Consider the following 19,340-nt stretch of genomic DNA (forward strand, 5'->3'; position numbering starts at 1 on the left):
TAAAGTTTCTTTAATTAAAAAGTGTTTATTTTTATCCCCTTTAAGACATGAACTAAAAATATACCCCCCCCCCCCCCCTCCCTATTTTTGAAGTATGATCATGACTAAATAGATGTGCCTTTGCTTTATTTAAAGGAGTAGAGATCTCTTGAGAGTATTTGAAAGAATATAGAGATATTGTGGTACATTAAGGGTCAATGCAAGCCAAAAAGAACAAGTGGACTACGTGGGAATAGCTACTTTTCTCATCAGCACCACAGCCTTTTGTTTTTTCTAGATTTTATTTTATCAAGGTCAAATTACTTTTCAGATTTTCTCCATGTGAAGTGTTTTCTATACCTCTCTACTTGTCATCTTTCAACTTCCTTTTCACAATCTTATCCTAGTTATACTCTAAATTCTACTTTTTCAATTAAAATTTGTGATCATGTTTGCCCAATAATGATAAGGAGAAAGATTCATTGATAAGTTATAGACGTCATAAGCTATATTCAGAATTTTGAGTTTATGTATTCTCAATGTTAGAAAAGATAATATATTGGTTTCTAAATGACATTCATTCATAATTGAACAAAGCTACTGAGTTTCCATCAATATGTAGCTAGAACTCAAGATTCAACTTTGTACGCAACTAACTTTGGTCTGAAAAAGAAGCACTTAGTAATGTTTTTTGACTTAACTATATGGTATTTGATATACTATACTCACTACTCACTAGCTCGATAAAATTGAATTTACACGCGAAAAAAGAATTTAAATCTTATTCACCAAAGTTACGAAAAAGCTTACATGATTAGTGTAACTTGTCATCCATATACATAGTGAGGATACTGGATACTTATAAGTTATAATATCTACTATAAGCTTTTGTATTATTTTTTTATATAGTCAATGAGTAAAACTTTAATCTAATTTTTTTTTAAAAAATTTATGCACCGTTATTGACTTTACACGAAATCATGAACAAGTATTAGGATTTTTATATGAACATGAACACGCATACCACAAAAAACTTTGTTTTTTTCTACATTAAATTAAAATAATTAAAGTAGTCCTATTCTTATCGTAAAAACAAGTTGAAATTAATTTTGTGGTTGATGACTAACAAGATTGATCTAATTATAAAGTTACATTCACATGTAGATGTGTCCTTAATTAATTTCACCTTAATATCTTTTTCTTTTCTTCTTTTTCCTAAAGAATTCTCCAGTCTCTAAATGACCAATTTGATCGTGTGGGTCATTCTTGTCAAAGTGCATTCCACGACAGCATTATTCTAACGTGAACCTGCCGCCAACCGTCATGTCCCGGTTCAAAATATTTATCGTGATTTTTTCTTGGTGTATGTGCAAAAAAAATTATTAATCGAGATTTTCTCCGATGTTTAAGATAGATTAACTCATGTGCATGTGTTGTTCCCATCAGAAGCGAAATTAGAATTTGAGGTTTATGAATTTGAAATTTTAATTCTTCAACTTTACTAGATTCTAAATTAATAATCCATATGTATTCAATGAATTTCTTCCTATAAATTCATAGTTTGAACCAAGGTTACTTGATTCAGTTGAATCCGTAACCAACACACTGGTTCACATATCTCATTTTCCGTATTTAAGATTGTAGATGAGATAATTATGCATTTTAACCCTTCAGTCCCTTAGAATAATAACTGATAAAAACTTATCCACACCCGGGATGGCGTATAAATTAAATTAATGTAATTTTCATAATTACGTGATTTAATGAAGTAAACACACACTATATATGCAAATGTTGGTGTTTTTTTTTCTTCTAAATTTCTTTCTTTTTAGGTATTTAATTTATTTTACTTTAGATGTTTCCCTGAAATAACATGGATATATAGTGCAATATCTTTGTAATTAATATAACCTAAAAGTAATATTTATTATTTTAAAAAGTTGCATATTTGACTTGACCTCTTACGTAGAGATTGGTAAGGACCCAAAATGACATAAGTACTGATGCATAAGCCCAATGGACATGTTGGGCCCATTACTTTTCCTTTCTTCCCAAGGGCCCATTACTTTTCCTTTCTTCAAATTAAGAAAATGAATTGTTCATCCTTTATTTATTTATCGGAAAATAGCCTAAAATACCCTTGAAGTATTGAAATTGTTCCAAGTTTTAGTGCTTAGACTACTATGAATTAAAGAATTATGAAATATATTACTCGGTTATTCTAATTTATGTGATTTAGTTTGACTAGTCACAAAATTTGAAAAGAAAAAAAAAAGAGTATTAAAATTTGAAGTTTAACTTGAGTTATAGATTATTTTTATATCGAGCTAGCTCATATTTAATTTAGTTATTATTAACTGCTTAATTAAGGAGATATTCATTAAATTTGGAATTTTAATGTATCGTTTTCACTTAGGCTTTTCGATTAATTTTAAATCATTGGACACCATGGAAGCATGCATTTATTCATTGATTCTGGTACGATGTATTATTAATTAAAATTTAATTGATTAATTAAAAACAATCAATTATCAGATCATTGAGAATCCAATTCCATTTGAAAAAAATATTTATAAAAAAATTCTTCACCTTTTGTTAGGTGGAAATTGGAACATTAGACAGTATCCTCATTAGAGAGAGGAATCAAATTTAATTAAAGAACTCATATAGAAAGTGTTAGTGTTACCAACGAGGTTTGTGGTGAAATATTACATATTTTTGTATTTTTATATTATAATTTTGAATTCAAGTCCCGAGTATGATATTTCTTTTGTTAATAATTTTTTTATCTTTATATGAAACCTTTTAGAACGAATCCAAATATAATCAAACATTAATACAAACTAAGAAAATCAAACACTACCGATGGAATATTTTTAAAAAAAAATAAAATAGACAAGGGTTTAACAGGAATTGGTCTCTTGGTCTCCATATAATTGGCCAAACATGGAATCTTGAAATTAAATCTTTTTATTCAGAACTTTTAAGATTTTGTTGTACGGACTCTGTAAATTCATATGATTTGAAGGAGCTGAGGTATATATATATAATCTAACAAATATTCATAATTAAAATTCTGATTACGACTTTTGATTAATACAAATTTAATGCTTGAGTTAAAGTTATTAAATTAGTAAAAACCTATTAGTTTATAACACTTTTATTGTGGTTCTGCTCTTTGTAAAAGATAATATCACATTAAAGTAGAAATATATTATTTTTTTCACATCAACGTAATTAGTAAACTTTACCCTTCCTAGTTAAGCACATTATTACTACCCTTCAATTTAAGCACAGTATTATTCCAAATCTAATATTTAATTTATAAAGATCCTTGTACACTTGAATAAAATTTCTTCTATTTTTCCTGTCAGTGTTCGATATCTTTTGAGACTTGATTAATCTAAATTTGCATCGATAAGTCCAAATTAAGGAAAATGTGTTTCCTAGCTACTACAAGAAACTCCATACTCAAAGCTCAAACCTTTGATGATATATACATAAAAATCTCTTCTTCTTTTCCACTCGGTGTTTCATGTCCATTTTTAGACCCAACTAACTCTAAATTTGCATCGATAAGTCCCATGTTAAGGGGAATGTATTTTCTACTATAAGAAATCCATATCCAGAGCTCGAACCTTTAATGGTACATCAAAATCTCTCATGCATAAGAGCAACTAATTATTTTTTCCATCAAAGCCTTTTTCAGGACCGTTTAGGTTAAAGCAACAAAATCTTGAAAACTTTAGCTTATCTCTGTTTTTTTTTAACTAATAAAAGTTTTGGTTCACATAATGAAAACTTTATGTCAAATGTGATGATGATCTATAAAATTTTGGTTTGTAATTTTTTTTTGGTCTGCTGTCGTTACGTTGCTTTGGTTGCAAAAAGTGAGTAATTAACCAATGTGATTTAGCCTACTATAAAAGTTACAACAGATAACTTTACTTAAAGTTGAACCATTTACACAAATATCTAGTGGTACATTTTCATAAATTCTATAAAAAAAATCATTGAAAATTATTTTTAAAATGGAATAAGAAAGTATATATTATATATAGAGTAGAAGGGACTAGACCAAAAGTAGGCATATCCCTGATTTTTTTTCATTTACATTTCAAATATATAATATAGTCAGTATAGTTCTACCAGCGAGGTCTAATGTATGTTAGGTGATATTAGCATCACACATTTATATATATATATCCATTCCAGTTTAAGTTGCATATAAAGAACTTTTACACTACCGACAGAGGCGGACCAACACCTTTAGGAAAGAGTGCATGTGCACCCACTAACATTGGAAAATATCATATGTATATTTATTTTGAGAAATTGGCAGAAATTAGGATATAGATAACAATGCACTCATGAAAAGTATAGGATTGTCGTTTTGCTGATGGTAAAAGCTAGAGAAATCATCCTCAGAGTAGGGATCAAATCCAGCTAAAACCCTTTTTCATTATTTTTGTTTTAAGCTTAGCTTAGAGCTCATATTTGAGCTAATTAAGGTAATATTGATGCACCCGAAGTCTTCAAATTTTGAATTCGCCTTTGAGTCTACTAGGAAACTTTTAATATTCTAGAAGATAACTTATTTTAATTTATTTTCATGATTATGAATTTTAAATTTTAAGAAAACTTTATAAATATTCTTTTAGTGATCTAAATTCTAATAATATTCTACTTACTATGTAAATAACTTAAATCCATTCCAATATAATTATATTACACATTTCCACTCTGTCAGTTCATAGCTTTCCACTCTTTCATTTTCCACTCTTTAACTGCTACAACTGTTTTCTTTCTCATTCTGATCATTCACGTAACCAAAAGCCCTTTACCGTCATGCAGTAGATTGAGTTATTCTTCTCTTAGTCAGAAGTTTTGATTTATCGAGTTTTTTATATGAATTTTTTTTTTGATAAAGAATATTTCTTTTAAATAGATTTTACATGAATCTGAATCAATCTAGCTCCAATACGAATACTATAAATAAATGGGAGACAAAACAAAATAAACCAAAAGCCTTTTCCTTTTCTTTTTTTAAAACTCCCAAAAGAAGCATACCATAGTTGATTACTTGTTTATTTTATGGGAAATTAATTAATATATAGTACTACTACAACTAACTATTAACACACCCAACACCAACACCAATCCCCATCACTCTTCTTCTATTTATAGCCTTTTATGATCATCTCATAAACTCCCTTTCTCCAACTCCTTAATTCCTCTACACAAAATATATATATCCACTTAATTAGTTTCTCATCATTCAATATTTTTCTCTAAATATAATGTCCTCAAAATTATCATTTTCTTCTTCCTTCATTCTTTTCATCTTCATTTTCTTCTCCAACAACAACGGTACGTACAATATATGTGCTACACATTTCATATAATCATCATATTATTGATGGTATCGAAAATAACCTCTCTACCTCTCGGGGTAGAGGTAAGGTTGATCTACATACATATATTCTAATCCTTCTTAGATCATCACACTTGTCAAACACACTGAATATGTTATTGTTATCATATTTTTATCGATGACACTAATTCAGATTATTTTCTTTCGCAGGAATTGATGGTACTACTTTTAATTTAATAAACAGATGTGACTACAACGTATGGCCCGGAATATTAGCCAATGCAGGTAGTGACAAACTGGATAGTACCGGGTTCATACTTGCCCCGGGTGATTCACGGGTATTCCAACCTCCACAACAATGGTCGGGTCGGATCTGGGGTCGAACCGGTTGTAATTTTGATCCCAACACCGGTCAAGGAAATTGTGCCACCGGCGATTGTAGATCAAACCAAATGGAATGCAATGGTGCCGGAGCAACTCCCCCAGCCACCCTCGCGGAATTCACTATTTTCTCAGGTACGTTGAATTATACAATCATCTTATCTAACAACTCTCATGCAAGCACGTAAAAAAAATCATAATAAATGATAGTAAAATTTGAATTATATTTTCAACAGGTGTGAAGCAAGATTTCTACGATATTAGCTTAGTTGACGGATACAATTTACCAATGGCAATCCAAGCGGTTGGCGGGTCGGGTCCATGCGAGACAATGGGTTGTGCCAAGGATTTGAACCGAATGTGCCCGAATGAGTTACGGGTCGGGGATGGGCAAGCATGCAAAAGTGCATGTGAAGCATTTGGTACCCCTGAATATTGTTGCAGCGGCGCGTACGGTTCACCTTCCACCTGTAAGCCGTCTAGCTACTCGGCGATGTTTAAAAACGCGTGCCCAAAATCGTATAGCTACGCATACGATGATCCTACGAGTACTTTTACGTGTACCGGAGCTGATTATACGATAACATTCTGTCCTTCATTAACAAGGTAAAAATAATAATAAATTTTTAAAAAATATTATTTTTATCGTAATATTGTTATTCAAATTTTATTCTGCTACTTTATTACTACCTTTTTATTTATTTTTATCATTGTCGCTGTCCGTTGATTTATTCATAAAGTAATAAAAGTATGTAATAATGACGTGTTATTCTGAATCAAAATTGCTTTTTTGTAATTGGAAATCCTTTTTTTTCCTAACTAGCTTTTAGCTCATTGTAGCACAAGGCTGAGTAGATATTACTGTACTACTTTAGAGCATATTTCAAGTTGTCCCTTTGATCTTCGTCTTGATGAAGTGTAGGACAATATTGTCTTTTATTGTGTCAGAAAGATAATTTATCTATTCGTCTTGATCGCTCAGTCAAAAATATTTACAACCTCTAACAAATATACATAATATATACATATATTATATACATCTGCTAACTTTATTTTTTGAGGTGGACAACTATTTAAGATGGGTGATTAGTGACTTTCGTGGTTGTTAGATGAGTTGTTACTTTTTAATTAAGAAAATTAATAGAATATTAGTGAGAGTATTAAAGAATATAAGAGTAGTATTAGTTGGCAATTACTAATATAGAGAATCTTTTAGTGGCTTCATTTTGTTATCTTATCTTGAACATTTTTGTCTCTTTTTTTTCCCACCTTTTCTTCCGTAGAACAAATGAAATACTATCTTCTTTTGATTATTTTTTTTTCTCAAATGTCCATTTACACTTTATTCTTTTAACTGGATAAACTTGTTAGTATTACATCACAACAAACGACATAATTTTCTTGGAAAGCTCTTTTATAAAGCTTTCGATATCATATATGTATTAACTATCATATTGAGTCACTAATCTATCGAAAAAAATGTTTTCATCCCCGTAACATACTCTACCTTATTCAGACTCATTTGTAAGATTACATTAACTATGTTATTATTGTTATTTAAGTATAAAAATGTCAAATTAATGTATTATTGCATTTAACGACGTGAGTTTCATGCAATAAATTGGGATGATATAAATTATTATTATTTATTATACATGTCGTTTTATTTAAAGTAAGATTTAAATCTCATAAGACTTTATATTTGCTTGCAGTCAAAAATCATCGAGAGACTCTTCGCCGTTGAACGGCAACGGAAAAGGATTTTCTATCGGAAATGGCGGGTCCGGGTCGGGTTCTAGTCCGGCGGAGGATCCATTTCCATTTGGCAGTTCATGGTTACCGGATTTTATGACGGGGGACTCATCACGAACAAATTTTTCTTATTTTGACATAAAAATTGCATTTTTAATCTTTTCTTTTCTTCACTTTTTATTAATATTTTAATTTTTCCAATTTAATTTCTACATTTTGATGGTGACTTGAGATATTCACATTTGAAGAAGATCAAGAAAAAAAAAAAAGGCTGATGATTTTTTTTCTTCTTCTTGTAAAGCACATTTTTTTAGGTTTCATATGTATAGAGATTTAATTTGCAATTTCTCAAAGTAGTACTTATTATTGCAGTGTTCACATTTGCTTTTGTACCACTTTTTTTTAAAGAGAACATCTAGGAACATTTGTAAGATTCAGAAAAGGATATATCTTTATTGAATTTTACATTCTTAGCTTTCCTAAATTCTTTAATTTGTACTCGCTCTATTTCATAATAAATGATGTTTTTATTTTAAAATAAGTGGTGTTTCGTGTAATCAACAAGGTATTTTACTAAAAACCTATTAAGAATTACTTCTTTTTCAAAATATTTATTAAGGATTTGTTAGTAATTATATGTATTTTACTTTTTGAGGATGAACAATTACAAACTAAAAATAACACTTATTATGAAACGAGGAAAGTATCGTAAACATTGGGAATTGATTCAGAAAAATGAGAAAAAAGTACTTAGTACTTTGCTTTATTTGAGCATAATAGTTGGTACTTTGGTTGGTTTTTGGTTAAGCTGACCCCAACTACTTTACTGAAATTGTTAACTTGGTAGTTGTAATGTAAGTGTTACAGTATTTTTTGGCTACAAATTAATATATATAAGATGGAATCTATCATTATAAATAAAATATGAAATTAGCTACAATTTTTTTTGTTAATTTGCCGTTAAAAAACTTTAAAAATCTTAGCTACTAATAGATTTTTCTTATACTTCATTGACCATTATTAATCCATCGTTAAATAAAATTATATATCATGAAATTTTTATTATTTAACTATGAAATTTTATCTTTCGCTAATATTTTATTTTCTAAGTAGTGCATGTTGGCCCCCAGCAGATATGTTATTGTCCAATGTAGATCCAAAATGCTAAACAGAACAAATGATTCTTCATATCAAATCTTGAATTATTTACTTATCAAACAAACTATAAAACATTAATATTAATATATCCGTTTTTTCTTTTTTTGGTATAGCCATTAAGTATATATCGAGAATCAATTGATTTACTAATTTAAATTCGTGTCATGCTAGATATAATAAAAGGAAAAGTACTATGTACTTGGGATTCGTCCCGAATATTTCCACTTCAAAATTTGAATTAATATACAACACATAAAGAAAAAAATATATATTAAATTAAGAAGCGATCCACACATGCTCTCACTACTTAGTATTATTTTCTTAATCTCACTCCCGAGCTATCCATTCTACTAATTAGATATACATCCAACTATCCTTTTGTTTGTCTATCTCAATACGAACTCATTGAAATCAAACAATAATTGATATAAAATAAGCTAATATATGATTTATGTTTTTTAATAATAATGAATCTATAGAATTTCTCTCTCTATATATATATTTAAAATGTGATTAGTTGTGATTATGGTTTGGTTATTCATGGAAGAAGATGCTATCTAATGACTAATTATAAGTTCCAGCTAACTACTAGTTGGTAATGTATACTAAATACACTTCTACCCATCATTTGAGAGCTTTGGTTTGATCTTGTATGCTTCTTGCTTTGATCATTGCTCATGAGAATACGAGTTATTCAATGTAAAATTAAACAAAACATAAATAAACCGATTTAAATAATACAATGTTCTAAGAATTAAAGTCTTCAAGTCAACTCCACCTAAATTACTAAAAAGAAAGTCCAAAAAATGAAAATAAAAAGGTGACACACTAGTAAAATAATTGAATAAAAAGGCAAAGAAAATATAAAAAAGGAATCAAAAAAAAGATCCAAGCGTCCAGCTCTAAATTGATGAGAGATGCACTAAAGAATTACACTTTTTTCACTTTCGGTGTCATTTTCTTCTTAAATTTATAGCATCACCAATCAAACTTCTTCAATTCCCAGCATCTACTTAAAGCTTTATTACATATAGAAAGAATTATTGATTAAGCTTTAAAATTATTTTGTTAAAATATTAATTTTACCTAAGCAGAAAAAGCAAGACAAACTTTTGGACTAACAACATATGGCTCTTTCTTTTACTTTAACAAAGGGATTTTGTATTGTTTTAGTGTAATAATCCCTTTGTAATTTTACACGTATAATTTATATAACAACAGAGGAACAATTTGCTAATTAATTAAGAGAGCAGCTTGACAATTTTTTAGACCATATAAGATCCATTTTGAGCAAAATTTATGAGAAAATGTCAAGTTAATACCAAATTAGATACCTCTGTCTAATATTTTATCTTGAGAATTGAACAATATATAATCGATTACAACACCAAAATCTTGATGGTATCGTATATCCAAGTCTTGTCAGAATGTCATCCAAAGAAAGAAAGTTTGCAATACCACACTCTCCATGAAAAACAAAGATATCTTGATTGACAACCATAACACTCTAATGCACGTCGTTATGGCGCTTTGGAACACTATCGATCGCCACCTCTTAAACCCGAATTTTATGGAGTTCGAAAGAATAATCTTCCAAGAGCTATATTTGTATAACATTTATAGTAGGAACAAAACAAAATAGTGGTATAAAAAAGAATATTTGTGTAAATCAGCCTCGCAACAGTGGAGAATTCCCTAAGGCCCATTTTCCTTCCCACCACATATATCGGCCCAACCGTACCGTTTATGCCCAGAAGTAGGGGTGTACAAAATCGAATCGAAAATTGAATCAAATTGCGAATCGAGTCAAATCGGAAAAAAAATTCAACTAATGATTTGTTTTAGCTTGGTTTGGTATTGGGAAAAAAAAACCGACTATGCTTGGGTTGGTTTGATTTTAACTAAAAAAAGTCAACCCAAGATCAAACCAACCCGACATTATATTTTTTTTAAAAAAAATTTATTTTATACATAAAAGTATTTACTTTGATGTAATTTCTAAGCATTACTTATACGTTTTCATAATTTTTATCTTTTAACATATTTTTCAAGTTTTTTGAGACTTAGAATTTTGAATGGTCGAATAAAGGTTATCCATAGATATTACTTATTAGTAACTCTAATAAAGCTCAATTCGAAATCAAATCAATACTATGCTAACAAAATAAATTAACTCAATACTAAAAATGACAATAATGTTGAATATTTGTTATTTAGAAACATTGGTTTAGACATTTAAAATACATAATCTAATTTTATTTGTTCTTTAATGTTTAATCATGTAACTAATACTTATTAGACTTATTTTAGCATGATTTAGTACTTTTGAATTATGATCATTTTCATTATGACTTTGCAATTATTTATTTTATATGATGATTTCATTATTATTGTTTATTGAATATTTTAGTGTCATCACTCATCTCATAATTTATGTTATTTTATTAAGAAACACCTTAGATAGTTGTATTTTGATTGGACTAAAGAAATATTTGGAGCACAAGTTAATTATATGTTTGTATGCATGCTTCATCAGAAAAATCCAAAAACCTGAAAAAATTCGAGGTTTAATATTTGGTTTGATTTAAAAATTTGAAAATTCGACACAATGGTTTGGTTTGGTTTGGTTTGGTATTTGAAAAACTCGAACCAACCCGAAGTTGAAAAACCCAAAAAAATCCGAGTTTTATTAATTTGGTTTGGTTTATAAATTTAAATTTTTTACACAAATGGTTTGGTTTGATATTTGAAAAACCCGAACCAATCCGGTAATGTACACCCCTACCCAAAAGCAATGAACCAAACCTGACGCCTCGTCGAATGACAGGACCATCGCATATAAAGCACCGGAAAGTTATGAATATATATTGTTCGATCAACTAGTTTATTAATATGATTGAAATATACATTGATTATGTATGTATAGTATATGCTATATATTTAGTATAATTAATACGAGTATACACGACTCATACATTTTGTACATATTATAATTTCTGATTCATTTTAATTTTTGATTCGACAGTATCAAATAATGGTCAAGCACTACTTATTTTCCAGTAAAATTTAGAAAGAAAAACAATTGTAATACGTTAAAAGTTGGTTTCCTTAGAAAACTAGAGCTTTTACCAGTTCCAATTAGGAAAAACAAGACCTTCCAGATTTGTTACACGGACCGACAAACTCATACAATAAAACAAGGATAATGCAAGACTGACAAAATTCTTTAAGTTTAAACTATGAACTAAACTATTCCTACATTCTTCACGTGTTGAGAAACATAGCACAACAACGTGTTGTTTCCGGGAAAAAAGAACATATCTTAGGAAATTATCTATAGCTCATCCTTGAGTTCAGACTCTTCGGATGCAGATTCCTCTTCTGCCTTGGTTTCAATCTCAGGTTCTTCAGCTTCGTCTTCTTCTTCCTCAACTGTTGCATCAGGGCTAATGTTTAGACTGCTCTTAACTGAGCTGTAGATGTGGGAGGCAAAATCCTTCGGATCACTAAGATCGAAGCCACTCTCCATTAAAGCTGTTTGGTATATAAGTTTTGCTGTCAGCTTCACACTCTCATCCTGTAAAGCAACAAAATAAATCAGTCAGATATAAACTCCATGAAACTCTTAAGGAAGTTAGAATTTGACAAAAGATAGAGCACGGCGGCACGACGTACCTCTGGGTCTGTTACTACTCTCTCCCGAAGTGCCTTGATAATTGGGTGCCTAGGATTGATTTCAAGCACCCTTTTACCACGCATGTATGCCTGCTTGCTTGCATCTGACAGGGTTTGTGAATGCATTATTTTCTCCATATATGCACTCCATCCGTATTTTGATGTTACCACTACACAAGGGGTGTCGGCCAAACGGTTGCTTATCTTGACATCTTCAACGTTGTCACTAGCAAGAGTAGTCTTCCACCACTTAGTTAGCCCCTTGAATGACTCCTTGAGCTCTTTGGTTTTCGAATCCTTAAGCTTTAATCCCTCTTTAGACACATTCTGGAACTTTTTGTCCTCATAGTCCATAAGATATTGCATGAGGTATTCATCTACGGGATCAGTGAACAATATGACCTAGAAAGTGAGAGAAGGCAATTTAGAGAACGAGTTTTTATGGCTAGACTTTATGAATGTATATAAATGAGAATTAAAACATTTATGAATAGTTCTCTAAAATTATGATATCACTAGTAATTTTGGAACACAGCATTGGCACAAAAACAAGGTTATCACTTCAGCTATACTGAAACAGAATTCATTTTTGATCGTTGAAATTGAAATTGAAGTCATACCTCATAGTCTTTCTTATTAAGCCTTTCAAGGAAGGGAGATTTCTCCAACTGTTCTTTGCTGGCTCCAGTTATGTAGAAGATATCCTTTTGACTTGATTTCATTCTTGAGATGTATTGGTCTAGTGAAGTTAATTTACCATCTGATTTGGTGCTGTAATTGTGCACATTAAACCAACAAATCAATAACTGACAACAAACTGATCAAGTATAAGACTAGGCAGGAAAAGAAGAGAGCATACGTCTCAAATCGGAGAAGTTTAGCTAAGCGGTTTCTGTTAGTTGCATCTTCTATAATACCAAGCTTTATCGACTTTCCAAATTCATTCCAGAATTTGGCATATTGACCTTTCTTCTCATTTTCCTCACTGGACTCTTCAACATCTGCAATGTCCCAAGAATGAGAATTAGATACTTTTAGTTAATAAGACAATTTCAAATTTAGGAATATGAATTAGACCTCTCTTCTCCTTGTCATTAGTTTCATCCGGATCCTCTTCGGCAAGTTTGCGGATCATGTCAAGGGCCTTACGGATGAGTTTTTTCTTAATTGTCTTCAAACTGCTGTGCTGCTGAAGCATTTCTCTTGAGACATTGAGGGGTAAGGTGTCAGAATCAACAAGACCCTGGCATAAATGTCACCACAATCAGTGTTAAAACTCGGACATAAGTTTTAATAGAATCAGATATGTAGTAGAAGATCGAGATGTTTTTGTTATAATGCCAGTGAAGTATTAGATGAACTAAAATTACCATTAGGAAATTCAAGTACTTGGGCAACAATTCATTAAATTCATCTGAGATGAAAACCCGTCTGACATATAACTTCAAGTTGGATTGCTTTGTGTTGTAGTAGCTCTCATACAAATCATGAGGGGCTTTAGGAGGGATGAATAGAACAGCCTTGAACTCTACATCACCTTCAGCATTGAAGTGACTCCACGCCATGGGTTTATCTTCACTGAAGTCCTGGTAAAATAACAAATAGATTTTCAGCGAATGGAAAACAATGGTTAAGAAACTTTTAAGTCCCGAACCACATTTGCATTAGAAGGAAATATATGAACATTTACCTTTGCCAGAGAGTGATAGAACTTATTATATTCTTCATCTGTCACTTCCTTTGGGCTTCGAAGCCATATAGCTTTCATGTCATTTAAAAGCTCCCACTCATATGTGGTTTCCTTCACTGTCTTAGTTTTAGGCTTTTTCTCATCTTCTTCTTCTCCCTCTTCCTCAGAAGAACTGCTTTCAGCTGTTCACAACATAGACAGACATAAGACCACTGACAGAGAAGAAAAAGTAAAAAAAAGGAAATGAGGGAGCAGAATTTTTTTCTTCTTTTCCTACTCTTATTATGTACTTTCACAGTTTTCACCAGTCCTCATCCCTCTGTTCTCCATACATAAAGAACAAGAAGGATGAAACAGCTCATTCAACAAGCATGCTACATTCAGACTCAGATTAACACTGAAACAACACTTCTTTTATAAATAACACAAACAGTACTTGGCAAGTCAAGATAGGAGAATCATACATGTATCCTCTTCATCAATTGACTCGTCCTCGTCAGCAGGAACTTCCTTCTCAACCTCTTTGCTTGCCCATAAATTTATAGGGAAGTTGATGAATTCAGAATATTTCTTGACCAATTCCTGAAATAATGGCACAATAGATTAAGCCACTTCAAGAGTCGAAACAGGAGTAACCTTAAAGCATAATATAGTAATTCATAAATATAATAAACCCGAAGCTAGCAATAACATAGACCAAATTTCACAGCAAGAAAGCTAAAGTTATTGCCCATTCATTTATGAATGAATCCAATAGAGGGTAATGGAAACAGAAATCAGGGTTCTTTTTTCCCTGTCTAGAAGGGGCTAACTGTGTCATAACTCCAAGATACAACAGCACAAATAAAAAATTCAAAAACAGAAACATCCCAAAGTATCAGGGTACTTTGTTCAATTCAAAAAATGAAAATTTACCATCAGCCATAAGCTTTTCCATTTACTCATCATGACCCAAGACTTAAGGAGCATGATTGACCCCTTACTATATTGTTAGACTATGTGCTTTTGCTAAACTTGACAAAAATGATAGTGTAAGTAGTAGCAGAATACAGTTTGGTTGAGTTGTTTAAGAAAAAAAGTTTTAAAACTCTGGGTTCAGATGTTAAAGGAGGACCAATAGAAGAGATGCATTTTAAGTCACGTCAAAGTCAAGATTATTTATTTCCAACTATTACAGCAATATATAAATTCATGACCTACTATTCCTGATACAAGAGCCATCAGAAAAGATAATAAGGGGATTATTGATGAGTGATGACTCATAAAAGATGAAAACTGTGACATGTACCCATTAGTTAACAAAATATGGAGAAATTTTCCTTCAGTATGCATCTCTGTCTACTCACCTTTAGTTTGAGCTCATCCAAATATTCACCTGCTTCATCTCTTAGATGCAGTCTAATTTCAGTTCCACGACCAAGAGGTTCATTCCATGTATCTTCAGAAATGGCAAATGCCCCATCAGCCTTTGATTCCCAGACATATCTGTACACAGATATTAACAGGCAAGTATTACATCACCAGTAACTTTCAATCATAAAGAAAATAAATGCATTCACTCCAAACATACTGTTTATCGTCATTGTGCTTGCTGATGACTTCAACATAGTCAGCCACAAGATACACAGAGTAAAACCCGACGCCAAATTGTCCAATCAGGTTAAGGTCACCACTTGTCTGCATCTTCTCGACAAAAGCTGTATAGCAATAATAACTGTAAATAGAAGTCCACAATCTCAAGACAACTACGTGGACATGACGTCAAGAATAAGAAAGTACCTGAAGTTCCAGATTTAGCTATGGTTCCCAAATTCTTTCTTAGATCCTCCTTAGTCATTCCAACACCTCTGTCGCGAATGAAAAGAATTTTCTTTTCTTTATCGAGTTTAATCTGCAATCCATGAAATAACCAAAATTAAAGGAGCTCAAAAAGAAATTCTCAACGCGTAAGGAACAAAGATTGAGTAATTCAATATGATACGAATCACTAACCTGAATCTCAAGCTTAGTGTTATCACCTTCACCAAGAACCTCCTTGTCAGTGAGTGCAAGGAACCTAATCTTGTCCAGTGCCTGAATCATACAGTAAAAAAATTCAGAACAAAAGTTCTACAGATCATGTGGAACAGACACCAAAAACAGAATGCACACTTACATCAGAAGCATTTGAAATCAGCTCCCTCAAAAAGATGTCCTTGTTACTGTAGAGAGAGTTGATAAGGATGTCCATAAGCCGAGAGACCTCAGCCTGGAACTCAAACTTCTCCGCACTAGCTCGGAGAGTTTTCCTTGACATAGACTCAGCTTCCCTAAATCACGTAATAACACAGTACTTAATATTGAATGAACAAATGAAACCACAGTAAACAGATGAAATGAATTAAAAGCAGTTCACTAACCTTTTAGCCACATCAGAATCAGTCGATAAACCATTAGGAACAGCACCAAACTTCTCCTCAACCTTTGGTGGATCTACTGGTGCATCAGAATCAGCTTCTGCATTTGCCTGTATCTTTCGACCTATCAAGTACAACCACACACTTCTATGTAAGCAAATCACATAACAAGTATGTTGAACCAAATATCAAGTAACACCAGATCAATAAAAGCCTCACAAAATTGTCAAACTGAAACAGCTAAAACTAAGAAATCCAATACAATCTACTCACGCAGTGCTGGATCTAGCAGCATTCATCTAAGCATCTATAATATTCCTTAAGATCTCTACCCTATGTGACTATTCAACACACAAAATCTCAGCAGTTTGATAAAAAAATTCACATGATTCTTAAGGCAAGTCATAATATAAACATTTTCACAAAAAATTGCAGTCATTGCAGTAGAGTTCTGTAAGATCTCAACGCGATATATCTACTCACAACATAAAAATAAATCATCCGACACTGGCGAAATGTTCGACTAATGGAAAAAGCCCTAATCTTCCAAAATGAAGTTCATACGAGCATAAAATACATCAGAAAGCTTAAATTAAGGAAGATATAAATCCTAACTCACCTTGATCTGGAACAAGAAAAATCAGGCACAACAGAAACAGGACGAACGGGATCGTCCACTTCCTCATTGTCTCCGTCACCGGAATTTCAACTTTAGAGCTCGCCGGCCGATAATTTTATAAGCAGCGTTCAAAGTAGAGTGTTGATCTGGAGTTATGCTTCATATCCGGAGAGTGTTTATATAGTGAGCTTCAGTAGGTGGGCCTCAGGAATGATGTGTCAAGTACCACCACGAGATCTTACGCTCTGATTGGACCAATGTTGCCAGCGTGGATGATCGGACGGGTATGGTGGAGTTTGTGATTACGTGGCGGATTTTAATTGGTTCTTCTTACTTCAGCGGACGTGGATAACTGGAAATTTCCAAAGCTTCAAACGAAGACTCGAACGACGACCCCAAATCTTACGTTTATTATTTTTCGCTTTCACATTGACCTATGTATTCCTAACTTTTATCATTTTTAGTAAATTTAAATTTGTAGTTTTCGTGGAGCTTGCGTAATGCAGTTTATATTTTTGGTGTGATTTGCAAGGTATAATACATTGAAAGATTTATCTAGTGTGCATAAATTGCTCATTCCAAAGTGTTAATTCAAAGGGAGTCAGAAATTGTTATAAATATTGTGTAGTGATTACTGATTATCTTAGAGTTTCAAAAAATAAAATAAAATTGTAGCCTTATTGAATTGAATGACAAATGTATTCACTATTTTCATTGTTGACTATTTCAATTAAAGTAAATTCGAGAACGAATTATATAATTAAGAGTAATAGTCAGATATTTCACTTGTTAAAATATGTTAATTAATAATTTATTTCTTTGTAATTATACGGATAAATCTTTTAAAAAAAGATCCATATATCTATAAAAGTGGCAACAGATAAATTAAGATTTGGGTAAACAACACAAATCTCACTAGTTTAAGAGTTAATTACCTTCTTTCTCATGAGTTTGCACTACTACAAAGCCTATCATAATTCGCACTTTGAATACACGTATCTAACGCGTCCAGATACATGTTAATCACATACATATGATTAACTATATCTAAATAAGGAATATAACTGATACATGTGTCTCAAATATATGTTAATTAATCAGATACATGTAATTAAGTGTATTCAAATAAGGAATGTAACTGAAAAACATAAATTAATAAGGATATCACGCATATAACATCTTTGGAGTATATCTATGGCTCCTAAAATAAATATTTGGATAAGGGCCTAAAATACCCCTCGAGTATTCGAATTGGTACAAAATTACCCTTCATCCATCTTTCGGCCTTAAAATACCGTTGCCGTCCACCTTTTGGCTCAAAAATACTCTTATGTCTAATGGATCATACTCATAAGGTGGATGAAGGACAATATTGTACCAAATCTCATTGTTTAAGGACATTTTAGGCCATTTTCTGTTAAAATAGTTTGAAATTACTTAATATATAAACTCACATGATTGACTTTATTTTGAATTTCATAGTAGATTAAAACTAAAAAAGAGATTAGGCATCTACTCTCTACGCACCCCACACCACTTCTTATCTCTTTAATTTTTTTTCTATTTGGATCTTTTCCACCATTTTAAATTTTATTTTTTTCAATTTATGTCAAACAAGAGAGAAAAAGTAGGAAAATAACGACGCATTCATATAGAAATAATTATTAGTTCAATAAAAGATGATTTCATTAAGCAAATATGTACGAATATTGCATTTTTTCTTTTGTGTGTACCCAAAATTCAAATTAAAAGAATAAAAATAATTATTTCTCTTATCCCCAGCCTCATCCCACCACATAAATAAAAAAAATGATCAAGGCATTTGGATAATTGATAGAAAATTTTATATTAATATAAATAATGTTTTTATTAGATGGACAATCAGTCGGGGTGAGTATGAATTTTAGTTGGATCCTCATTTATGACTTGAGTTCCGTTATAATAAGTTGGGGATTGATTAAAAATAGGTCAATAGGAAGATATCATGAAATTACTTATTTTTTTAATATTATTTTCAAGTGTATCAGGTCAAAATATGATATGTGGTTTTATAAAAAAATAAAATTTTAAAAATATGATTTTTATTATCTATTTGAGAAGAGTTTAAATTTGGACCAATCACATTAAGCAAATTAATAGATAAATATTTAATAATTTTACTTTAAGGAAACTATTAAATTTAAGGGCAAATATGAGCCAAATGATTAAGATCAAGGGAGGTGGACGACGGGGGTATTTTAAGCCGAAAGGTGGATGGATGGTACTTTTGTACCAATTCAAATACTTAAGGGACATTTTAGACCCTTCTCCGAAAAA

General features: G+C 31.3%; 2 protein-coding genes across 2 annotated transcripts in view; one reads left to right on the forward strand and one right to left on the reverse strand.

The window, feature by feature from the left end:
- Positions 1–7,918, forward strand: part of LOC102603458 (pathogenesis-related protein 5) — a 14,508-nt gene extending 6,590 nt beyond the window's left edge. The window contains exons 2-5 of the mRNA XM_015306453.1: positions 5,315–5,349; positions 5,564–5,869; positions 5,971–6,340; positions 7,447–7,918. Coding sequence (XP_015161939.1) covers positions 5,315–5,349; positions 5,564–5,869; positions 5,971–6,340; positions 7,447–7,678 — 943 coding nt within the window. The 3' untranslated portion in view covers positions 7,679–7,918. The remainder of the gene's footprint in view (positions 1–5,314; positions 5,350–5,563; positions 5,870–5,970; positions 6,341–7,446) is intronic.
- Positions 7,919–11,729: 3,811 nt separating this feature from the next.
- Positions 11,730–17,185, reverse strand: LOC102601892 (endoplasmin homolog). The gene is made up of 15 exons (XM_006342002.2): positions 17,025–17,185; positions 16,409–16,529; positions 16,165–16,318; positions 16,002–16,082; positions 15,789–15,900; positions 15,580–15,706; positions 15,356–15,494; positions 14,474–14,591; positions 14,010–14,191; positions 13,690–13,905; positions 13,397–13,562; positions 13,179–13,320; positions 12,940–13,090; positions 12,320–12,721; positions 11,730–12,221 (listed from the first exon to the last, which is right to left on the reverse strand). Exons 1-15 carry the CDS (start codon positions 17,089–17,091, stop codon positions 11,979–11,981), a joined length of 2,421 nt encoding a protein of 806 aa, XP_006342064.1. The 5' UTR covers positions 17,092–17,185; the 3' UTR covers positions 11,730–11,978.
- Between the last annotated feature and the right edge of the window lie 2,155 nt (positions 17,186–19,340).

The sequence above is a fragment of the Solanum tuberosum genome, unplaced genomic scaffold (assembly GCF_000226075.1).
Source record: "Solanum tuberosum cultivar DM 1-3 516 R44 unplaced genomic scaffold, SolTub_3.0 scf00032, whole genome shotgun sequence".
NCBI lineage: Eukaryota > Viridiplantae > Streptophyta > Magnoliopsida > Solanales > Solanaceae > Solanum > Solanum tuberosum.

Bases quoted from the DNA above. Each gene is read 5' to 3' on its own strand.
- LOC102601892 (XM_006342002.2), bottom strand. From the start codon at position 17,091: ATGAGGAAGTGGACGATCCCGTTCGTCCTGTTTCTGTTGTGCCTGATT. The intron at 13,321-13,396 runs GTCTAATTCATA...GGGACATTGCAG, and splicing joins TAATGACAAGGAGAAGAGAG to ATGTTGAAGAGTCCAGTGAG. The intron at 12,722-12,939 runs GTATGACTTCAA...CTCACTTTCTAG, and splicing joins TTAATAAGAAAGACTATGAG to GTCATATTGTTCACTGATCC.